Source organism: Maylandia zebra, linkage group LG7, assembly GCF_041146795.1.
Source record: "Maylandia zebra isolate NMK-2024a linkage group LG7, Mzebra_GT3a, whole genome shotgun sequence".
Taxonomy (NCBI): domain Eukaryota; kingdom Metazoa; phylum Chordata; class Actinopteri; order Cichliformes; family Cichlidae; genus Maylandia; species Maylandia zebra.
In genome coordinates this window covers 29,325,709-29,350,704 of record NC_135173.1, presented here as the reverse complement: position 1 = coordinate 29,350,704, position 24,996 = coordinate 29,325,709, and the positions used below count along the sequence as shown (strand labels likewise).

At 45.1% G+C, this 24,996-nt stretch overlaps 1 protein-coding gene across 2 annotated transcripts; it reads right to left on the bottom strand.

Annotated features, from left to right (window-relative positions):
• Positions 1 to 353: 353 nt before the first annotated feature.
• Positions 354 to 24,986, bottom strand: LOC101478877 (UDP-glucuronosyltransferase 2A2). Of its 2 annotated transcripts, XM_004556175.4 has the most exons (7): positions 24,433 to 24,986; positions 7,646 to 8,135; positions 2,882 to 3,030; positions 2,669 to 2,800; positions 2,411 to 2,498; positions 1,023 to 1,242; positions 354 to 837 (listed from the first exon to the last, which is right to left on the bottom strand). In XM_004556175.4, exons 1-7 carry the CDS (start codon positions 24,748 to 24,750, stop codon positions 558 to 560), a joined length of 1,677 nt encoding a protein of 558 aa, XP_004556232.2. In that variant the 5' UTR covers positions 24,751 to 24,986; the 3' UTR covers positions 354 to 557. The 2 variants fall into 2 exon arrangements, with proteins under 2 accessions (XP_004556232.2, XP_076742316.1); XM_076886201.1 differs by lacking the exons at positions 7,646 to 8,135; positions 24,433 to 24,986 and adding an exon at positions 3,345 to 3,495.
• Positions 24,987 to 24,996: the final 10 nt, after the last annotated feature.

Here is a 24,996-nt window from a genome sequence, read left to right as displayed (position 1 = left end):
TTTTTTCTCTCAAGAAAATAGAACACGACAATACATCCATCTACACACCAATAAACATAAAATTTAGAAAACAAAATGTACCAGGAATTACTGCTGAGAGCACAATGAATTTGTGATTGGAAGCCAAGGCGTCAGAGGGGTTTGTAACACTACAAATAAAAATATAATTCACATGCCTCCTTTTGTCGTTCAGTGCGTGAAGTACACTGAACGGATTGTCTCGGAAAACCCCTGCAGAAAGTGAACTCATCTTTCATTGTAGCTGTTCACAGTCACACCTTTGACACAGCTTTGTGACCACAGCCACAAATTCATGGCAGATGGCAGACTGAATAAGAGGCATCACTCTACACTGATGAGACAGTTTGGTTTATTAGAAAATATAATAGAGAAGCTGCATTTGAGGACATCTCCTCTGAAGCAGAGAATACAGTGCAGTCATGTGTTCTTAAAATGAAAGAAGAACCAAACTGTGGAGTATGTCTGCATTTGTTCTTTTGGATGGTTAAAACCTCCAAACCTATTTATATATTACTCCAAAAATGTCAAATCTCTCTTCAGTCCTTCTTCTCTCTTCCTGCTCGCTGTCTGCACTGCCGCAGGATGCAGCGTATCCCCACCCACCACAAAGCAGCGACGGTCATCAAAGCGACCAGCAGGGCAGCACCGGTGTCCAAGCTGTGGTACTGGAACCAGTTCAGGTCGTATGATGCCAACCGCAGATGCCTAGCTCCACCATGTCGCATAACAAACTCCACCCAGAAGACGGCGGTACTCAGTGGTGTTACTGGCTGGTCGCGGTGCACCGCTGACAGACGCTGCATGTTGGTCCTGTAGCTGTGCATGGTAAACAAACAGGAAGTCATATGACAGTTTCACTGTTAAACAGTAGTGCACTTTTACTGTGAAGGAATCAGGTCAAAGACAGGAAATAAAATGTTATTAAACAGGTCCAAATGTACAAAGATGAAACTATTAACAGGAAATATACAAACACAATTCCACACTAAAATCACCTTTACCTTGGCTGGTTTGTAACGACGTGCAGCGCCTCTGCCAGCTCCTCAGCTGTCAGATGGTTGAAGTCCAGGACGATGGCGGTGCCGAGGCGGCTCATACGGGCGAGATTATCAGGCTGATCGCCAAACAGTGGCACGCCCACCAGAGGCACACCGTGAAACACAGCTTCATACAGACCGTTAGTGCCGCCATGTGTCACGAATGCCTTTGTCTTTGGGTGACCTGAGGACAAACAAATGCAGAGCTTTTATTGTGAAAGAACATCACAATCCACCTGAGGAAGTTAAAAAAAAAAAAAGAGGCCTCATTGGGCTTTTGTTTCAAAATCCCATGACATCATGAATGAGTCATACCCAGCAGGTCATCAAAGGAGCTTGCAAAGAAAAGCGTCTGGACTTCTTTAAGTTGCTTGAAGACGTTTCACCTCTCATCCGAGAAGTTTCTTCAGTTCTAAGGTCAAATGGTGGAGAGTCCCAGATATAAACCTAGTGGGAGTGTCCCCCCACAGAGGGACAAAAGCACCCCCTGATGATCCTCTAATCGCCTGAGCCAAGGTGTGAAACTGGGTGTGGGTCCCAATCAGCCAGAGTTTCGGGTGAGCTCATTGTGAAACCTGGCCCCACCTTATCATGTGATTTCCTGAGGTCAGATGGCCCAGGATGTGAGTGGGCGTTAAAGCGTCTGGGAAGGGATCTCAAAACTGGATTATAGATGGCAGAGAGTTGGTGTCGTAAACCACCGCCTCTGTTCAAAGATGGTCGCTCACAGTGGACATAGATGGCTTCTTTCACTCCTCTTTCAAACCATCTGTCCTCTCTGTCCAAAATGTGAACACTGGCATCCTCGAAAGAGTGTCCTTTATGCTTAAGATGCAGATGGACTGCTGAGTCTTGTCCTGTGGAGGTGGCTCTTCTGTGTTGTGCCATGCGCTTGTGAAGTGGCTGTTTGGTGAGCGACCATCTTTGAACAGAGGCGGTGGTTTACGACACCAACTCTCTGCCATCTATAATCCAGTTTTGAGATCCCTTCCCAGACGCCTTAACGCCCACTCACATCCTGGGCCATCTGATCTCAGGAATTCGCATGATAAGGCGGGGCCAGGTTTCACAATGAGCTCACCCGAAACTCTGGCTGATTGGGACCCACGCCCAGTTTCCCACCTTGGCTCAGGCGATTAGAGGATCATCAGGGGGTCCTTTTGTCCCTCTGTGGGGGGTTACTCCCACTAGGTTTATATCTGGGACTCTCCACCATCTGACCGTAGAACTGAAGAAGCTTCTCGGATGAGAGGTGAAACGTCTTCAAGTAACTTAAAGAAGTCCAGACGCTTTTCTTTGCAAGCTCCTTTGACTACGATGACCTGGATGACTGAGAACCTTCACAGACATACCCAGCAGGTCGTTCTGAGGGATCCAATCAGAAATCTTTGTGTTTGGCGCCAATGCAGTTGGAGCCTCGCCACGGTAACGCCAAATCACCTGAAAGGTAGAAAACACTCCTCAAGTCAAAGATGAAACAAACCATCTGAGCTTCTTCTGCCTGCAGGTATTTTTTGATGATTAATCCAGAAAGTAATCAGTGATGTAATCAATATCTGCTGACAGCCCAGTCCCTGATTGTTTGTCTGTGAGTAGGTGGAGCTTCTGACCTTCTGTGGGATCTGACCGAAGGCGGTGGCGATGATGTTAGCGTGCTGCATCGTCAGGTTGGTTACCATGGAGCCGAAGGAAGCCACAATTATGCCGGCATCACCTGAACTCTGCACAAATGCCTCCAGGTCCTGGAAGATGTGACATCATCATTACATCAACACTCACCTGTCCCATTTCAGTATAAAAGTGTGTGCAATCAGAGCTCACACCTCTGGCAGCTGATTGGCTGGTTTGCAGTGTAGACCGCCCACGTATTTGAAGTTTGGTGGGGTCGGCCGTGGCGTCTCAATGTCCCAGAACGTCCTGATGAGCCACACGTCGGCCTTCCCCATAGTCTCACACACACTGCTGGGAGTTCCTGTCCATACAGGAAAGAAGGGATATGACTTCAAAATAAAAGCTTGTAGTTGGCTACTTTTATTTCCTAAATTTCACATTTAGTGGTGAGAAAAGGTGCTCAATTCCTCATTACCTTTTTTTTTTGTATGTTTGTCACATTTATATGTTTCAGATCTTAAGAAAATTTTTAATATTAGACAAAGATAACACAAGTTAAAATGCAGTGTTTTAGTCTGGAAACGGTTATAAAGCATTTCTAAAGCTATGGAACTCCAGCGAACCACAGTGAGCACCATTATTCACAAATGGAGAAAACATGGAACAGTGGTGAACCTTTCTAGGACTGGCAGGCTGACCAATATTACCCCAAGAGCACATGAAAGACTCATCCAAGAGGTCACAAAAGACCCAGGAACAACATCCAAAGAACTGCCGGCCTCATTTGTCTCAGTTATGGTCATCGTTCATCAGTGTTGGGGAGTAATGGAATACATGTACCGCCGTTATGTATTTAAAATACAAAATATGATTAACTGTATTCCGTTACAGTCAGTGTTGGGGAGTAACGGAATACATGTACCGCCGTTACGTATTTAAAATACAAAATATGAGTAACTGTATTCCGTTACAGTTACCGTTTAAAAGGGTGGTATTCAGAATACAGTTACTTTGTTGAAATAAATGGATTACACTGCGGTACTTTCCTGTTTCATTTTGTCGCGGGTCAGGACTGTTTGGGTTTGTTTGACAGCTACATTCTGTTGTTCCAGGCGGCAGCGTTACGGTTGCCATGGTTACAGGGCGACGCTCTCTCTCTCTCTCTCTGCGACTGTGTGTTTCCTGGGTGAGAGAGCGCCTTTTCGTTGTTGTTGTTGTGCTAAGCTAACAGGCAGAATGCTACAAGCATAGCTCTAAAGAATGTAGCATCATGGCCAGTGTAGTCCGTGTTGCAGGGAGAATGGACTGCCATACACATTATGGGTCTGTGAGCGCGAGGAAAAAGGGGAGTGGAAAGGTACGAGTTGTCATCGAGGAAAAACGGGAGCTGGAAGCATGTAAATATAATAATAACCACTTCAGCCAAGAAGAGTGCCTGACGAGCCCAGTTGTAAGTAAGCTATTAAGACTCGACTGTACACCGTGTTCGTGTTTTCCTCCGAAAACAATAAGTTCCGTTGGAGCAGTCTTTCAACGCCTCTCTCTGTCTGTCGCAAGAAAAGTTGACCCACACAACAAAGTAAAGCTATTTTTCGGCTACGAGCCGACAGGGACCCAGTATTAGTCAGAGGTCCCTTTACTACAGTTCGGAGTCGCGGACCTTCAGTAATAGTAATAAATCACACAGCAATAGTACATTCACGTTGTTGTAAAAAGCATGATAATATATTAAGTTATCCAAAGTATTCAGAATACGTTACTGTCATTGAGTAACGTAACAGAATACGTTACAGAATACATTTTGGGGCATGTATTCTGTATTCTGTAATGGAATACATTTTAAAAGTAACCTTCCCAACACTGGTTACAGTTACCATTTAAAAAGGTAGTATTTAGAATACAGTTACTTTGTTGAAATAAATGATTGACACTGCAGTATTTTCCTATTTCATATTGTCGCGGGTCAGGATTGTTTGGGTTTGTTTGACAGCTATGGTCTATCCGGTTGTTTAGGGATGACACGACGAATCCTACTTCCGGGCCTAAAGTAGTCTGCGTTTAATATGGCTTTTGTGTTGTTAACATGTTTAATGTTATGTATTTTCTTCTATTTGATCTCAAAAATCTCCTAAAACAGTCAGTGATCACTGTTAACCTCCCTCGGCTTTTATTACCGCTAATCATTTATTTAAGCTCAGTTTTTAAAACCTTAGGATGTAACTACAGCCCAGCCTATGCAGCAGTATATGAATGACTAACCTCGTATTGTGGATAGATTATCTCAGTTGTTCTCCTGGCTGAAGTTTGGTCCTTTTACAGCATCCTGCCATGCGATTACATTTGTTCCTGACCACCGAGAACACTCACATTAACTTTTATCGAGTGGAAAAAAAGTTAGCTTGTTTATATTATGCTAACATAGCTGTGTCGCTAGCGGTCACGTAGCACATCATTATATACCAGCTAGCCAAACTTCAGTAACCCTACAAACGTCACTGCTGTTTAGTTTTCTGTCTTCATTTATGTTGGAAGTGATAACAGAGCTGTACGTTTTAATTTGTTTCCAAAACCCCGGAGTCAGGACATGCTATATTGTATTTAGATAAAAGCTAGCGAGCTAACTCCCTGCTAACTTCTAACTCCGTTAAATGTTATAAATTCCATTTTCATGGATGCCTGGATGTTAAACTCAATTGTTACACCTGGTAGAGCAGAACGCTGATCATTTTATTAAAGATGAAAGACTTTAGACAGTTTTTCAACTCTCAGTAATGCCATAGTGATCGTTTGATATATGGACCTGCAGCGGAGTGTAGGTCCAGACACGGCTAGTGACGTCAGACTGAACAACCGGATTGTTCCAGGCGGCAGCGCTACGGTTGCCATGGTTACAGGGCAACGCTCTCTCTCTGCGACTGTGTGTTTCTGTCACGGTTCTGGGTCCGTTGGACCCAGTATTTTGAGTTTATTATGTTTTGGTTTATTTTTGCATTATGGATTGTTTTCTGATGTTCTGGTGCTTTGTTTATTATTATCATTATACATCTGTTTCTATTATTCTTGGTGAGGGATCAGTTCTTAGGTTTTGGGTTCTCATGTGTATTACAGTTTCTGTTCAGTGTCTAGTCTGTCTCTCAGGGTCATGTCTGCATCTGGTTTAGTAATTCTTGTTTCCTGTTTTATTGTGAAAGTCTTTGTCTTATGTTAGTGTGTGCAGCTTAGCTCCCCCGTCTCGTTAGCCCTGATCTCCCCCAGCTGTGTCTCCCTTCTGTTGCCCATTCCCTCATTACTACCCTGTGTATTTAAGCCCTGTGTTTTCCCATGCTCGGTGTTGCGTCGTACCCTCAGAATTATGCCTGTGTGTTCAGTTCTCGGTGTCATTGTTCTGTTCACGTTTTCGTTTGTCGCCAGCAATAAAGCTAAGGTTCTCAGTTTCAATTCAGTCTCAATTCAATTCCAGAGTCTCAGAGTCTCGCATTTGGATCCTCCTCTCCATCCGCCTGCACACAGAGCCCTGACAGTTTCCTGGGTGAGAGAGCGCCTTTTTGTTGTTGTTGTTCTTGTGCTAAGCTAATACGCAGAATGCTACAGGCATAGCTCTAAAGAATGTAGCCTCATTGGCAGTGTAGTCCGTGTTGCAGGGAGAATGGACTGCCATACCCGTTATGTGTCTGTGAGCAAGAGGAGGGAGAAAAAGGAGAGTGGAAAAGTACGAGCTGTCACTGAGCAAAAAGAGCTGGATGCATGTAAATATAATAACCACTGCAGCCAAGAAGAGTGCCTGATGAGCCCAGTTGTAAGTACGTTATTAAGACTCGACTGTACACTGTGTTCGTGTTTTCCTCCGAAACAGTAAGTTCCGTTGGAGCAGCCTTTCAACGCCTCTCTCTGTCTCTTGCAAGCAAAGTTGACCCACACAACAAAGTAAAGCTTTTTTTCGGCTACGAGCCCGATACGGAACCCACCGTATTAGCCAGAGGTCCCTTTACTACGGTTCGGAGCCACGGACCTTCAGTAATAGTAATAAATCACACAGCAATAGTACATTCATGTAGTTGTAAAAAGCATAATAATATATTAAGTAATCCAAAGTATTCAGAATGTGATACTGTCATTGAGTAACGAAACGGAATACGTTACAGAATACATTTTGGGGCATGTATTCTGTAATCTGTAATGGAATACATTTTAAAAGTAACCTTCCCAACACTGGTGTTCATGACTCCACCATAAAAAAGACTGGGCAAAAATGGCCTGCATGGCGGAGTTCCAAGACGAAAACCACTGCAGTGCAAAAGGAACATAAAGGCTTGTGTCAGTTTTGGCAGAAAATATCTTGATGATCCTCCAGAGTTTGGGACAATACTCTGTGAACTGATGGGACAAAAGTTTAACTTTTTGAAAAGTGTGTGTCCCAGTACATCTGACGTAAAAGTAACATGGCCTGTAAATGGTAAATGGCCTGTATTTGTATAGCGCTTTACTTAGTCCCTAAGGACTTTGGAGTGGTCCAGTCAAGGTCCTGACCTGAATCCAATTGAGATGCTGTGGCATGACCTTACAAAGGTGGTTCATGCTTGAAAACCCTCCAATTTGGTTGAAATACAACAACTCTGGAAAGATGAGTGGACCAAAGTTCCTTCACAGCACTGTAAAAGATTCATTGCCAGTTACTGCAAATGCAACCTGCTGCCAAAATGCAAAGAGAGCCCCGACCAGTTATTAGGTAATCTGGCAATCACATTTTCACACAGGGACATGTAGGTTTGGATTTTTCCCCCTTAATAGAAAACGCCTTCATTTAGAAACGGCATTTTGTGTTTCCTTGTGTTATCTTTGTCTAATATTTCAATTTGTTTGATGATCTGAAACATTTAAGAGTGACACACATACAAAAAAATAGTAAATCAGGAGGGGGACAAACACTTTTTCCCACCACTGTGTATCAGATAATGACATTATGATGTGACTCTGACCTTTGATCTCACTATAGTATTTATTCACAGACAGCTTCCAGGCAAGTTCAGTTAGCGTGGATGACGCCACATATGTCACCATGTTGATCAGTCTCTCCACGAACGTCATGCGGTCGTTGTATGGAAGAGGAGCTAATGGAACATAAGATGGTGGCAACGGGGCGTGGCCACAGTGTCGCTCCATAACACTGCCAAAGCTGAAGCGCAGCGAGAGGATGAGTGGCACGCCGAGCATATCAGCCACCAGGTCGCCACACATTGCAAGGGGGTCTTGTAGGATAGCATCGAAAGCACTGTCCTGCAGAGTCGCCATCAGCTGCTGGTTCTTCAGCACCCCATCACACTGCTGCCTCCCAAAGTCCAGGGTGCGGCCCATGAAATCGTTCATCTTCATGATCTTTTGCAGCGGTGAAGAGGTGTGTGACTCGTACATAGAGAACTGGATGAATTCGTGCATGGTGCCCACATATTCCTCCCTGCTATATGACACCTGCAAGTGGAAAAAACACCTGATCAGGTTTATTGTTTAGTTACCGCCCAGTAATGATGTGTAAACTGTCAGCCTGGAGATTAAAGACAAGATAAAATAAGTCATGAAACATGGAATAAAAGCCTCATGCAATTGGTGTTTATGAAGATATACTGTGTTTGGCTTTGTGCATTATGAACAAACATCTCCACTTTGGCCTTTTCTGTCCAAAGGACCTTAATCCAGTGTCATGGTCTTGGGCCTGTTGCCCAGTGGTCGGTGTATTTTGGGTTTTCAAATTAGGTTCAAACATCTTTAGAATTTTCTTAAGTTTACATTTCATGTATTAGTCTACAACTTCTGTTATATCCTTTGTTGGTTGATTTTGGTATTTGTAGTAATCTTTTATTTTGAGTCCAACTAGTTTTTGCTCCTTTCTTGCTTATAGTAGTTTGCATTGTATTCCTGTTTTTGTTTGTTTGTTTTGCCACTCTCTGTGTTCCCTTAGTATTTTTCCCTCCTCTGTCAAGTTGCTTGTATTAATTTCATTAAGGTGATTGTGTTTTCTCTGTTTAATTATTACTTCCTGTTTTACTTGGAGAGAATTTGTGCTCCTTGTGCTTTGCTTTTAGTTTTGCTTCCTTTGTCTCGTCTGCTCTGATTTGGTTCACCTGTGTCTTGTTCTCCACTTCCCCTAATCACCCACCTGTGTGCATATTGTCTCACTCTCCTTTTTTCAGAGTGTCAGTTCATCTCCCCTTCTTGTCTCTCAGCTCCAGTCGCTCCTAGTCCAAGTATTATTTCCCAGTTTATGGCTTTGAGTTTCATTTTGTGTTTTACATTCCACATTGTATTTTCCCTGCAGCAAAATGGCTCATTGTGAGTTTACCACAGCCTGCCTTACATGTCTGCATTTGGTTCCTCACACATCTCGCACTTTTCAATCTTGAAAGTATACTCTAACCATAAAACAGCCCCCGCAGATGCTATTCCAGAGGAGTTTGGAGAAAAGGTGGAAAGCTTATTCAGGATTGCATTCACAAGTCCTTTGATTTAAAGATTCTATCAGTCGGGCTAAGAGGCATTGACACCATCCTCAGGGACAACCCATGATTACTTCAGTTGCCTAGGATTTCTAAACACATTCTTGGTTTCCACAAGAGAATTGATACGAGTCCCCTCACTGGCTCTGCATCGTCACTATTTCCACAGACTGGTTTTTCCTCACCTGGCCCTGCATCCTTTTTGGCAAGCCAGTGGTCAGAGGATGAGGAACCTTTCCCAGATCATCCCGCATCTGTGGTCAAGAAAGAACACTGCACTTGCCACACCAATTTCTTTCCACTGTTAGACTGCTCTTCTGCCTTGATGCCACTGCTCAGCTTTCCAAATGCACCACTGAACGACACAGGAAATCATTCCTGCCCGTGGCCATCTCTTGTACAACTCCCTTTTTTTTCTGCTCTTGCTCTTGACGAAGGCGGTCGCACTTTTCTCCTCTCCTCCTCTCCCTTAGCTTCCCTGCTTAGCCTCTTGTGTCCTTGTCTAGTCTCGTATTTTTGTATTAGTTTTCCCTGGAACACTCTCTCACAGTCTGTTCTTTAAAACCTAAAAGAGGAATTATGGATTTGATCAACTGGTCCCTAAATGCAATTGACACCCCTTTCTCAATGAGAAGTTTGGGCTTGGGTGAGCCTGAGTGCTGAAGATATCTACCTATTCCGAACCATGGTAACAGGGTTCTTGCTGAGCTGGCTTGGCCCTGACTTATCGAAGAATTAAGGAAGCGGAACCGGCTGTTCAAATCCCCACAAGGCTGCCCGCTGGGATTGAAACAATGGGAAGAGGTGTGAGTTTCTCAAAATGGGCTCATTGAGTGCAGCACAGATAAGATCTTGGAGAGGCTACGGCTGTCGTGAATACTCAGAATAAGATCTCTGACTGCAGACTGGATTACATCTTGGAAGGGCTCGCTCGGAATAACATCTCTGAGTGCAAATTGGATTACATTTTGGGGAGGCTCACTGCGGTCGTGAGTTCACAGAATTGGCTCTTTGAGCACAAGAATGACAACATCACAGAGCGCAAGTTTGATAACATCATGGCGAAGCTCGCGGCTCTCCAACGGGAGATTGAGAGACCAGTGTTGGACTGTTAGAACTGCTTTGAAATTCATGAGCTGTTCGCACTAAAGTTAAAAGTTAAAAGCACCATCACTTCATGCGGATACCCTTTCGGCGCCAGCTGCGGTCTCAAGACTGGAGCCGAACAAAAACACCCTGATAATGACTGTGTTTAGTCTGTTCCTTCCCATTCCCTACAAGGCCACCTGGGTTGGCTGGAAGACTGTTTACTTAGCCTAGCAGGGCGAAGGACACTGTCTCAGCTGAACTCTGGACACGCACACACATACATATACACTGATACACACTCATCCCCCCTCCCTTTCCAAACGCCTTCGATGCTTGTTCCCTCCTGGGAACACGGCGGGTCTGAGTTTCTCTGATTCTGATTGCTGGAAACCCAAACAAAACACGCAATAAGAGGCTCTAATGTAAGTGTCCTGTTAATGTTGGTGGCGTCAGTTACACAATGGACCCAGAGCCAGCACAGCAGAGCCAGCAGTGCAGAGGCAGGAATGCATTTCTTAGTTGGACACCACTTCATAAGAAGAATGGGATGGGCGAAACTTCAGCATCTTCAATATACTATTGTTGTGTGATTTTTATTACTATTAATGAAGGCTAATGACGGCCATCGAGCTAACATTGTTAGCTGGTGTTAGTTGAGGTTAATTCATTGACTGCAGACTGTTAGGCCATTTCTAAATACTCAAGTACGCGAGTCCGTAATCACGTTTTCGCTAGTCCGGACTTCACAGTTCATACGGGAGTCTGGACTTTCCGAGAACGCAGCGCGATCGTTCTACAATTGGAACGGTGGTGTACTTGATGACACCACAGCTCGTGAGTTTTTATTGACATCCCCTCTTAATTTAACTGTGATTAATATTTGCAATATAAATGACACATGACATTAAAAAGAAAAAAAAATACACATGATATAGTAGATTTCTTTAAGAAAAAAAATAGCCTAATTTTAAAAAGTATCTTAAGCACTTTGGCAAAATTCACTTTTATGTATCATCTGTTTCATAATGTCTAATAAGCTTCATACAGTTAAGCACAATCACTTCCACAGGTGAAGACGCTGAAGCTGGACCAGGCGAGGATGAAGACGCTGAAGCTGGACCAGGCGAGGATGAAGACTCTGCAGGTTTCGCAGGCTGGATGGCTCCATCAGACCCTCCAGCGGAGACTATTACAAAGCCAGCAGGCATGGAGTCCTCTGGCAGACATGAAGGCAATGGGTGCTGTGCTGAGCACTGGCTCTGCCCAGACAGCGCTGACACGGAGTAGTTCTCTGGGGGCTGCTTAACCTTCAGGGGTCCAGAATCAGCTGGGGACTGAAACCTACCCTCTGGGGAGGCCCTGGAGTGCAAAACTGTGCCCAAAGCAGCTAAAGTGCGAGAAACACCCTGGGTGGAAATTTGATTTTCTCCCTGCATGGAGTGAATGAGTGACACTGGAGACAGAAAGAGTGATGGAGCTAGCGGGGACACTGGAGCCTGGGCTACGGCAGACACTGGCGACACTGGAGACTGAGCTGAAGGTGGCTGCTGGGCAGTTAACTGAGCTTGTGGCTGGGCAGCTAAACGATCTTGAGGGTGGGCAGCTAGCTGAGCCGAAGGCTGCTGAGCAGGTGAATAGCTGTTCACTTTCGTATCTGCCACAAAAAACATAGCCCCGGAGTAAACAGTTCCACAGTCCAAAACAGGAAAAGAGTCCTCACTCACCAGAGCCGGCGATTCAGAAGTCCGAACGTCCGGCTGGGGGTGGCGCGCCAGCGGCACGATTGTCGTTTCCTCGCCACAGACAGCTCCGACAGGCCGGGCAAAACCACATCCAGCGGGTCGGGCAGCGAGGCAGTAGTGGCTGAGAGAAGGTGTGGTGTGTTGTGGCGAAAGGCCTGCATGGTCGGGGGAAGCGATTCCAATAGCCATGGCAGGCCGGAAAAGAGCCGTTGTAGCTGGCTTTCAACGGCGCAGCGAAGCTCTTTCGGAGGGTTTTCCCAGCCACAGCCTGAGGAGCATCTCCACATTGTAGGTAATGTCGTCCCGGAGCTCCTCGGACGGGTTTAATGCCGCTGGGTCCATGGTGGCTGGCTCGTACTGTCACGGGTTGCCGAGGCAAGCCGTGTGTGAATCATTTAGGACCCAAGATGCGGCAGCTCTGGTGCAAGTGAGTTTATTTAGCAAAAGTAGATACAAACAGAGATGGTGAGGGTGAGCTTAAAACTAAGAAAACCTAAACTTACTCACATAAGACAAGGACCTTCAGAATAAAACAGGAAACTAACAGACACAGAGAACCAGACAAGACACTGAACTGAACAGACAGACTCACAAGCAGAGACAGTGACACCATAGACAGACAGAGGGAACACAGAGAAGTGGGAGCAGGCAGGCACAAAACAAAACCCTAACGAATGGCAAACCGAACCCAAAGACATCACAGAATAAACAAGAACACAGAATATTATAAAGAAACACAAAACACTGAGTCGTCAGACTCAGGACTAGGGATGGGTATCAAAAACCGGTTCTTGTTGAGAACTGGTTCCCACTGTTTCAATTCCTTGGAATTGTTTGCCATTTTTGCAAACGATTCCCTTATCGATTCCAGTCGCCCCGAATGACGTCACCACGTTGCGGAGCGTCATTTACCTCGCAGGAAACACGGCGCGTAAGCGGCTCAAACGCTCAAAAGTTTGGTTATACTTTACGAGAACGGATGACAACAGGGCAACTTGCAATACTTGCAAAGTAGATATTTAATTTAAGGGAGGAAACATTACGAATATGCAAAAGCATTTGCTCACAAAACACGTGATAACCTTAAATGAATGTCGTGTTTTTAATTCCGCTCCGGACTCGTGAATCTCAACCCAGCAGCAGCGGTAACGTTTGCACGTCCTCTCCCGTTAATGCGGCAGGTAAATAATCAACTAACAGTGCATATTATGTTAGCGCGATCTGCCTTATTACAAAACCTACCATTACTGTGCATTTAGGTGACCATGATGAGAGAGACAGACAGAGTCTGGCTCAGATGCTGCCAGTTCTCGCTGCAGTCTACCGGTAGCGTCTCCTTTCAGGCCAGGATAGACGAATGTCACCGAGCAGTGACTAAGTTTGTGGTAAAAGGCTTAAACCCATTTGCCACAGCAGATGCCCCCGATTTTAGGTTAGTGAATGTGTTTAATTGTAGGCAGGGACATTACTGGATATTCTTGTGTAATTGCTACAGAATAATATTTATTTTATTATTTTACATTTACAATTTTTTTTCCTGGGGACCCTGTGACACCCCATTGAAGAGCCGTAGGCTGGATCTCTTAAGATCTCACTGTTGGGTTTGTAAGGCCATGTTACTCCTAAATTTCTATCTTGTTCAAAGAGAAGATATAAAACGAAGTTCCAAGCTAATCGAACTTAGTGTTCTCCTTTTTTATAAAGAATCGATAAAGAATCGAATCGTTAAACAGAATCGAAAATGGAATCGGAATCGTGAAAATCTTATCCATACCCATCCCTACTCAGGACCATGACAATATTAAGTAATCCAAAGTATTGTAACGGAATACGTTACAAATAACATTTTGTGCCATGTATTCTGTAATCTGTAGTGGAATACATTTAAAAGGCTCCTTCCCAACACTGCTTTCTGGAGGAAACCAGGTCTTGTTAGGTGAGACGGCATCCATTCCACTTTGGATGGAGCAGATTTCTAGAAGTCTGGCTACATGGCTATGGAAGAAAGCAGTCCTACATATTTATTTAATATGTGCATTGAAGAACATATCCTGGTCAAAAATGACTCCAAGATTCTTCACAATGTTACTAGAGGCCAAGGTAATGCCATCCACCACTGGGTTTTTGGGGAAAAATTGAAGACTAATGAATCTGTAAATAAATAAACTGTTGTGTTGGGTGTATTACAGAAGCGATTTCATTCTCTGTGCTAGCTAATGCAAATGGTCACATAAACCTTTCTGTTTTCAAGTGAGTAATAAATAAATCAGCTATTTCTGACTCAGCTGGTATTAATTGTGTTCTTGTATGTATTAACATTGAGACTGGTGAATTGTATATAGAGGTTATCTTTTGGGTTAAAAAAGCCTTCTGATGTCAGAATTGAGTTGAGTGTTTCACTCTCCAATAATGAATTACCTGAGCTTATTTTTTTCTACCTCTGCTCATTGAAAGTCTGAGCTCTGTTTCTGAGTTAGCAAACATGATAACGACTTTACCTGAATTAGGTGCTTCAAAGACTGTTTCTGCTAAAGCCAAGCCATTATTGTTTGAGCCTATAGGGGCTAAAACTGTTAAAGTTTTTGAGAAATGAATAATAACATACCCGAGTCTCATCAGCAACTGCTCATTGTGTGTCTCAGTCAGCTCATTCTAAGTCCATTGGTGATATTCCTAAGCAAGCCCTAGCAGAGCACTGCTTATTATGCTCCTGAGCCTGGATTCCCAGAGACTGTTTACTCTTCACTGTTCACTGCCTACATTACTAAGACTGTTAGTAGGGCATATGTGCAGGTCCTTCCAGACAATATTTATGTATCACAACTTGCACTCTTAGAGACTGATGATCTACCCGGGGCCTCCCCTGAGTATGAGAACCCTACACCCATCCTCACTCCCTGAATGGGGGTGGCTAGGGTCCAGCTTGTTCCTGCACCCAATGTTTTTTTTCCCAGGGTGGGGGCAGGTGGGTCCCAGCTGCAGCGTCAGTCTCTAAGGAGATCTGCATGTTCTGCAGCGCTGCCATAGCCTCCACAGTCAGCTATGAGTCCAGTCCTAGCCTACGCAACCTTCACTTGCATCGGCTGGGGCTGGCATCAGCTTTTTGCGTCCCCCGAGTCTTCAATATCCCTGGCTCCTCAGCAGAACCTATCGGTCCCATGCCACCTAAGTCAAAGGTTCCCGCTCTGCCTGAGAGTGCAGGGCCTGAGCCAGAATTCAATGTCCCATGGCATTTGAGTCACAGAGGGGTCCTCACCGACACTGTCACAGGTGGATTCACAGGGGACATAAGTTTAACACAGAAGGGAAACCCTTCTGACGGGAAGAGCAGTGGAGCAGCCAAGGGAAGTAGTAAACATAAACACGAGTTGCTAAAACTATAATTTATTTTTAAAGAAAGCACTAAAATACTCTGGCCAGGCAGGAACATGAAGTTAAAAACATTAAAAGTAATTAAAACTATACAGCCAAAATGCAATGGCCTAAGCCATGGAGGTCAAGTCCCATAAAAATCCAAACGGTGCAGAAACCAACAGGATCGTCGCCGTCCTGTCTGCCTCTTCATTCTGGTGCCAACTAGAAAAAGGAGAGAGGGCCAGCGGCAGTCACCATTCTTAGATTCCACTGGAGGTTCGTCTTAGACGGGATGGATCGGGACTTACCCTGGATGGGCAGAGCTCCTAACTCCGCCCACCACTGTGTTGTGCTTCACACGCGTAGCCATAATTTCACCGTCCCGGGGACATAAGGCACCATCCCGCTGCCTCTTAATCCCCTGCCGTGGGCCTCTCTCGGCGAGGAGCTACCTCCCGTCAACACCAACACAGACCTCTCCGCTCAGCCCCGATCACTCTCTCCAGTGTGCGGTCGTCTGCGATCTCCGGTCTCGTTCTCCTTTGCCGCATGCCTCGGCCAGCTGCCTATAGCCGGGCATCTGTGCCGCTCTGCACGGCCGTCGCCCACACCGGTTACCACGCCATGTCTCTCCTCCTCTTCCCCTCTCACGCTCTCTCTTATTAAATAGCTATCTCCAACCCCAGGTGTGCCAGGTTAATGATCAGGAAGGGGGCGGTGGAATGGGCATCCCCCCGGAACAAATCACATAACACAACATAAGCATGCAAAAACCCAATACAATAAAACACTACACGCTAAAAATATCAAAGAATAAAACTCATCACTACATGCAAGCAAATAAAAATATCAACTTAAACTTTGTCCATTCCACCCTGTGACATCACCATCAGTGTCCAGCCAAGCCACCAATAGTGCTCGGTCACCTTCACTGATGGCAGCCTCCAGAGCTGGCCTGTTTCCTCCCACATTGATGCTGGCCCCAGGCCAAACCACCAGAGGTGGTCCACCTTTGCTAGCCACCTCTTTGCCGATCAGTGAAACTTCATGACTGGTTTCCCGGACAATTCTCTTTTCTCTAAACTCCTCTGTGATAGTGCCTGGGTCCATTTTATGGTTAGAGTATACCGTCACAAATTGCAAAGGGTGATGTGTGTTAAGAACCAAATGCAGACATGTAAGGCAGGCTGTGGTAAACTCACGAGCCATTTGGCTGTAGGGAAAAATACAATGTAGAATATAAAGCACAAAACGAAACTCAAAGCCGTAAACTGGGAAGTGATACTTGGGCAAGGAGGGACTGGAGCTGAGAGACAAAAGGGAAGATGAACTGACACTCTGACAAAAGGAGAGTGAGACAATAGCTGTGTCCCAAAACGTCGGCTGCATCCTTCAGAGGCCGCATTTGAAGGCCGATTACGTCACAGCCAGGCGACGAAGGCTGACCCAATTCGTCGACTCCTTCAAATGCGGCCGACAAATGCGTCCTTAATTTCCCCGAATTTGAAGGATGGGTCGGGTGTGTCCTTCGTGGCCCGCCATAGCCCAGCCAATTCCAGTTTCCAACAATGGCGGCCGCTACTAAGTTTTAATATTACTCTTATTACTCTTTCTGGGTCACAAAATAAACTTTTAACATATTTTCAGGCGAGAAAGTAGCTGTGTAAACTTTAAATATCTGCTTGGTTTATCAAGACATCGCGTATTTGTAAAAGTGCTCCGACGTCTGTTACCCACCCGCTCGATAGCTAGCCGGGGGGTTCAATGGTCACTCGACCCAGCGAGAGCAGCGGACTCCTGGCTTCATCGTTTTCAGACCCCCGCTGTCTTTACCTACTCAGGTTAAACATGATATATAAGTCACTCAGATAACTTAAAAATGTAATTGTTTCCTTTTTCGGTGTTTTATTTGTTCCAGAGTAAATCAGTTTGGCTGAGATCAAAGTTGTTATCTTAGATTAGATTAAATAAAACTTTATTAATCCATCGGGTTCCTCCAGGATTTTCACACAGCTGAATAAACGTCAAACAGAAAACTGATTAAACAGAAGTGTGAGACGGTCGAGAATTTATGCCAGTGTCCTGTTATATTTTAGATAGTAAGGAGCAGACGGCTGAGATTATTAAACTCCACCGAGACAGCTGTGACGCAAATCTGAAGGCTAAACTGTCCCATTTTACAGCCTCGCAGTTCCGGCTTTCTTGGTCTTCAAAGGACCCGGCCCACGTAGACCGCGAAGGCCACGTCCTCCAAAGGATGCAGCCTACGTTTTGGGACACAGCTAATACAAATACAGGTGGGTGATTAGGGGAAGTGGAGACCGCTGTGGAGAACATGACGCAGAAAAAGCATTTGACAGAGTTAACTGGAAATTTCTATTTGCAACTTTACACAAATTTGGTTTTGGATCCTCTTTCATAAACTGGTTAAAAATATTATATAATTCCCCAACAGCTTGTGTTAGAACAAATGACCAGACATCCTCCAGCTTCTGTCTCTTGAGGGGCACCAGGCAGGGATGCCCACTCTCCCCTTCACTATTTGCAATTTTTATTGAACCACTAGCAGCAGCAATTAGACAGAATTCAGTAATTAAGGGCATAAAATGCAAGAACGTGGAACATAAAATCAGCCTTTATGCGGATGATGTGTTACTCTTTCTCCAAAATTCACAAACCAATATCTCTGGGGTGATTGAATTGATAAACTCTTTTGCAAGAATATCAGATTACTCAATTAACTGGTCAAAATCTACAGTCCTACCGATTAATTGCTCCTTCCATAATTCCTCTTCTACACCACTGCAATCGGGAAATATAAAATATTTAGGTATTAATGTTTCTCCCAAGCTTGCAGATCTAACTAAATTAAACCATATCCCACTTTTAAAGAAGGTAGAAGATGATCTGGCTAGATGGAAATGTCTACCCATATCACTCATGGGAAGGGTTGCCGCTATAAAAATGATGGTCTTACCAAAAATAAATTATTTATTCTCAATGATCCCAACTAAACCGCCACAAGATTGGTTCAGATCTCTAGATTCATGTATGTCCAAATTCCTTTGGAAAAATAAACCCCCACGTATAAGCTTAAAAACACTACAAAAGACCAAGGATAAAGGAGGACTAGAACTGCCTAACTTTCAGCACTACTTCTTAGCCAACAGGCTTCAGTTTATCTCAGGATGGCTAAAACACACCCTCTTAGATGAACCTTGGCTAGATGTAGAACAAGCACTCTGCAATAATCTAGAGATCTCAGACCTACCATTTATCAGCTCAAACATCCAACGACATGAATGCTTTAAAAGCATCAACATCAGCTCTTCTCTGACAGCATGGTGGGAGTTTCTAAAATTGACGGCGTCTTCATTATTCCCATGCAAACGTACACCTATCTGGAACAACCCTGACATATTACAAAACAATAATATGATAAACTTTTCAGATTGGAGTGATAAAGGAATCAAATATTTAGAACATATACTAGAAGGAACAGAATTTATTTCATTTGACGGACTAGTTACACAATATGGGATCAACAAGAAAAGATTTTTAGAATATCAACAAATTAAATCCATAGTAAAAAAGAAATTTAAACCGGGTCAAGTTGAACTACAAACACCACCAAGTGTGGTTCAATTTCTTACTCTTAAACCCCCCAAATTACTATCCAAAATATACAGAATGCTTTCTAAAACAGATGAATCAATATCACTTCCTATTGCAAAATGGGAAGCGGATTTATCAGTTAACTTAGACCTAAACTTCTGGTCTCAGATTTGCTTAAAAACCTTTCATCTAATTAGAAATCCCAGTCTTCAATTAATTCAATACAAAATATTACATAGAGTGCACTATACAGGTCATCGGATGTTCAAGATGGGCTTTACGTCTACCAACAACTGCTCACACTGCCAAACCAATTCACCGGACAATTATATCCACGCTCTTTGGTTCTGTCCACCAGTTCAGAAGTTTTGGCGCGAGATATGTGAAGACTTATCAAAATGTCTGAAATGTAACATTCCAACTTCCCCCTTAGTGTGTTTGTTGGGCAGCTTAGATAATGTCACTTCGGAAAAGAATATAGCCCATATGGTTTTCACTGCCCTATGCATAGCCAAGAAAACTGTCCTCATGAACTGGAAAAATAAAAATAATCTTAATTCTAACCAATATAGAAATTATCTATTAGATTACATTAGTCTTGATACAGCCTCTGCCACCACATCAGATCAATTGCTCTGGGCTCCTTTGATCAGCTCCATCACCTAGTGGGGGTGGGGGGTCATAGTTTGGTCCCGCCTTCACTGTTGTGATTGGTGTGGGGGTAGGGACAGGCTTAGGGCGTCGGGGGGTTCCCCGGAGGCATCTTCCTTGGGGGGCTCAACCCGGGGTAGCGGTCATGTCCGGTTAGGGGCTCTGTTGGCTCTCCGGTGACTGTTTCCTCGCGGCTGCGTGCAGCGGGGCTAGGGGAGGGTCTGTGCTGACGGACGTGGGTTACTGACCTGGTAGCCTGGCTGCCCCTGGGTGGGTCCGGGATGGGCGTGAGGTTCTGGGGGCGCTCCATCTCTGGGCTGGGACCCGGACCGGGCCTCGGGGGCTTGGGTCCTGGTTGGTGTGTTGCCGGGGTTGTGGGCGGGTGGGTGCATGGGGGCCCAGCCCTGGAGCAGGGTGCCGCCGGTGCGTCGAGCCACCTGGGGGGCTCTTCAACTGGTGGGGGAGATTGTCACATCTTGCAGGAGCTTTCCTCTCCTCAGGAGCTGCCTCTGCAGGAGGGGGAGATACAGGAGAGGTGGAGGAAGATCTCAGCCTGGGTGTTTATTGTCTTATGTAGTCTGGAAGATGAGTGGATGGTGGGGTGGGTGCAGTTTTCTCTGTGGTGGGGTTGGGTGGACTGTCCCGGGCTCTGTGGGGCCGGGCGGCGCTGCTGCACTGGGCCCGGTCTGGATGGGCCTGGGCCCCCTTTCCCTGGCGGGTCGCGGAGTATGGGGGTGCCTACTGGGGTCAGCGGGGGAGCTGGCCCCAGGGAGGGGTCACTTGCCCCTCCCTTCCTTCCCTCCCCATCTCCAGCTGCCTCCCTCTTCCCGCTCCACCACAACCACCCACACATGCAGGGCCTTGGAGTAGGGGTATGTCACCAGGGTGCAGAGGAGGCTACCCCCCCCCCCCCCCCCCTCTGTCCCCTTCTGGCTGCCTCTGCCTCAATTTTATCCCACAACTTAGACATTCACATTACTCACACTCTCATTACACATACATATAGGATCTTGGGGGTGGGCACGATACACGGAGTCCAAAGTACCATCAGGGTGTACACCCCACCCCTGGCATCGTTGCCCACCTCTCAATTTTAAATACACGTAGACATTGAGGGCTAGCAGGAGGGACCATGCGCTTACCTGCTGCTCTCTGGCAGGTAGCTCCAAGCCCTCCTGGGTTTTAAATGCACCTTAGAACACACATGCATCAACATTACAATGAGCGGGTGGAGGGAGGTTCGGAGTCTTCTCTCACCCCCGTTCTCTGCGACCTGCTGGAGCAGGGGGGCTAGGACTAGGAGGAGGAGTTGGCCGTCCGACTGCGGTCTGGAGTGTGGAGCCTTCCTGCTGCTGCGGAGTCGGGGCGGTCTGCCTCCCCCCACCGCAGGGAAAAGGGAAACACCACCTGGGTCTGGGTGCAGTTCCCCCCTCCAGGGGCAAGGGCACCTAGACCCGGTTTGTAGAGTACGCTTGGGGAGTGTGATCGTGTGTACAACGTCTCTTTATGTCTGTCTCCACGTTGGTTGAGTGTGGAGTAAGTGCATATGAGAGCATGAGGGTGGGAATGGATGTTTGTATCTGTGTGTGCCTGTATGTCTGTGTCTATATGTCAGGTTGGGTGTCAGGCGCCACCTCTCTGGGGACATCTCAGGCCCTCCAAGGTTTGGAGGCCTATCTCCCCCTACCACCACTTCCCCTGCCAGTGGCGGACCCCCTCAGACATCGGTGCGTTGGTGGTTCTTTGTGTCCGGGGATGGGCGTCCAGGTACACACCGGCTCACTCCTTGGCGGCCGCTTATCGGGGCCTGGAGCCTGGGGCTCGCTCGGGCCACTTCGGAGGTGGGGTGCCCCCGGCCTCTCGGCCTGGGGCTCGGTCACTCAGGCGCAGCTGGCTGCCGGCGGAGCTCACGGGCGCGTCACTGCAACTCCCCCTGGCTTCTGCTCCGCGGCTGCTGAGTGAGCCCTCATCTGGGACTCTCCTCAGCTCTTTCTGGGACAGTGGCGCGGCTGCCCCTCTGTTGGTCTTCCATGGTCTCTTGTGTTCTGGGGGCCTCTGGATGTCTGGAGTTTTGATCTCCTCCACACCTGCTTCACGCCCTGGAGGACGGGGCTGTGGCCCCCCCACACCCTCTAGCAGATTATTACATGAAGGAACCTTTTAAAAACAAGCGCGTCCATGCTCACAGGTGTACACACGGGTGATCACACCCACAAACTACACCCTTTTTGGCTCCTACCTCAAAGCACACTGTGTTCTGTTGATCTTATGTGCTGCACAATAATGTTTAACATTTAGTATTTACTGTCATATTCCCATATATCATTGTGATGTTGTTTATTCTATTACTCTTGTTCTCTTCTGCTTGCTTTCTTTTTTCTTTCTCAGCAGGTGACCCAGGTGATTGATAGATGCATTTTTTTTTCTCTGCCCGTTCTGTTGGTTTTTGTCTTTTGCCCTTCTCCCCCGTCCCTCTTCTCAGCTGTTTCTCTTTCCCTCTTTCTTTCTCCCCTTCTTTCCCCCAGTCAAGTCTGTCCCGTATTCAGTAAGTGAAAATAAAATAAACAATAAAAGGTGAATCAAATGGACCATTACGGCAAGGCTGGGATGGTCAGTTTGGTAAAGTAAATCCGTTGGGCATCTTTCTTTGCCTTTAGACAACAATTCTGATGGCAAAAGAGCCAAACGGGACAGGCCAAAAAAAAAAAAAAAAAAAAAAAAAAGAGAACATGACACAGGTGAACCAAATCAGAGCAGACGAGACAAAGGAAGTGTGGTGAACATAAATGTGCTACCACATTTTGGTAAATTTTATTATTTTTAAGAAAAACATATGTCAGCAATTAAGACAATTATTATTTTACATTCATTACGTGTAGTCCATAACAATTGAGGAGAGTAAAAGTGAGAAATAATAAGCGGAACTGTTGACACTGTAGTCGTTCGCCCGCGGTTGCCTAGAGCGGACCAACTTCCTGTCCTCTCAGATGCAATTCGGGAAAAGACACGAGTGCTCCTGTGATTCTTTCTCTGAGACTCTACCTTTATTTTTACAGGTCAGTATCGTCTTAAAAATACAGTGAAGTAATAATTAAACAGAGAAAACACAATCACCTTAATGAAATTAATACAAGCAACTTGACAGAGGAGGGAAAATTACTAAGGGAACACAGAGAGTGGCAAAACATTAACTAACCATGGGGAACACAGGGAAGGCAGGATGAAGTGAAACAGGAATACAATGCAAACTACTATAAGCAAGAAAGGAGCAAAAACTAGTTGGACTCAAAATAAAAGATTACTACAAATACCAAAATCAACCAACAAAGGATATAACAGAAGTTGTAGACTAATACATGAAATGTAAACTTAAGAAAACAATTTAACAGAACTTTAAAACCCAAAAACACAGAATGCTGGGCAGCAGGTTGCAGACCATGACATCCAGCAGCCTTGTGGTTTGTCCAGATGCAGCTTTGCAACCATAAATCATGCTGCAATGTTCTTTTCAGAGAGAAGATGATTTCTCCTGAAATCCCTTCAGCCATATTTGTTCAGTGTGTTTCAAATTGTGCTGTTGTGATGGCATCAGCCACACATGGGTAAATCAGTCCATTTGTTCACTTTATTAGTTTGGTTTGCAGTTTTTTTCCATTAATATAATTCATTAATCATTTTATTTAAACCGAACACTGATTTTATGAGGCGCACGCATAATAGCATTGTGTGGTTTTTCTAAAAATGTTTTCTGTTATATTAATTATGTTTCTCTTTCTTTGAGTTACCTGGTTTTGGGCGGTGGCTGTTTCCTGTCTGGGCAAAAGGCGTGGCTGAGGAGCCTGAGAACAAAATGCCTGCTCAGCAGGGCCAACGTTGTGCTTATCAGGAACAGGGGTGTTTTAGGTTTACTTATGTTATTCTGTGCTTAGTTAATATTAGTGTGTGTTTTTATTTTCCCCTATTGTGTGTAAATGGTTTGGCCAAACCACTATAAAAGCTACCCTCTTGTCTTTGTATCTAGGTCAGTTTGTGAGTTAAGTTGTGTCCACTTTGTTTGTTTAAGTTTCTAGAAATTACTTTTTGTGGAGTTATATTTAGTTGGCCTCTTTTATGGGCCTGCTAGTTATGTTTTTGAATTTTGTCTTTTGAACTTTTTTGAGGGTTAAAATGAAGAAAACCCTTTTCGAAGACATTTTTTCCTGTGTCCTCTATGCTTTGGCTGCTTGGTCCCTCACAGCTGTCATGAACTTACACTTTTAACCTGCTTCTCACAGGACTGTAAACACACAGTGGGCTAAAGCTTTAACAAAAAACAGGTACCAGCATACTACAGGAAAAATTCATACAATTATTAGGAATAATTAAGATTGGGACTTCTGCAATATCACAAATATTCAAAGCCTCTAGGAAAATTGCCATCAGAAAAATAATGAAATCAAAACTTAAACCAAGACTCCAAATATTAACAGACCTCAGCACTGTGACACCACAGAGTGGAATAGAGAAAAGATAACAATAAATATCTAAAATTGATGCAGAAAGCCTGAGTGCATCAACACATTATTTTTCACTTGAAATTGACCCTGTGATGCTGAGTTAGATACGCAGTTAATAAAATTAATGAATGGATGTTTTCTGAGAAAAAACATGATTTCTTCCAGACAAAGAAAGTGAAAGTGTCTGATGATGAAACTTTTCATGGGAGGTACTACAAACCCTTAACTAATGTGTAGCAATGTTCAAAGGACACTAATATCCATGGAAGTGATTGTCAGTGATCTTCTTTGGGTGACTACAAACACGCTGTATAAACACCAGTGTTACCTTGAAGACCAGGAAGTTGAACTTGGCAGCGTCACGGCTGTTGTTGTAGTTGACAGACGGCGATGCATCGGGCACTAAGATGGTGACCGAATGATTCCTCTTCACCAGCTCCTCTATGATGTTCCGCATGTTCAACCAATGGCTGAACTCTCCCGGAAATGCCAGAACATGGCCACCATGTACCAGGGAGACGGGATGAAGGAGCAGGAGGGTGAGGGGAAGAAAAAGAAGAGGAAGAGACGTGGAAACCTGCATCATGTGTGAAACAACAAAAAGATCCTGAGTTTGTGAGCAAATCCAGTCAGACTGAAACTGCATGTCCAGAGTCCAATCTGCTCAGAGGTCAGCTGCAGGTGAGAGCTGTGCTCTGATTGGATGACAACACAAAGCCTGAGGCAAACACAGAAACCTGTTTATTCATTGTCCTGCTGGACCTCACTCACAGTTTCTCAAGTTTTCTCATTTCTTAGAGGTTCATCAGAGTCAGTGCTCAGTTCAGATAACATTTTTTACAGCAGGTGACTTTAACCACAGGCTCAGAACTGCAATTTTTTCATTATCAGA

Coding starts and splice junctions, on each gene's coding strand:
- LOC101478877 (XM_004556175.4), bottom strand. CDS start 24,750: ATGCAGTTTCAGTCTGACTGGATTTGCTCACAAACTCAGGATCTTTTT. Junction 2,801..2,881: donor CAGCCAATCAGCTGCCAGAG/GTGTGAGCTCTG, acceptor CACATCTTCCAG/GACCTGGAGGCATTTGTGCA. Junction 1,243..2,410: donor CCCTCAGAACGACCTGCTGG/GTATGTCTGTGA, acceptor GTTTGTCCTCAG/GTCACCCAAAGACAAAGGCA.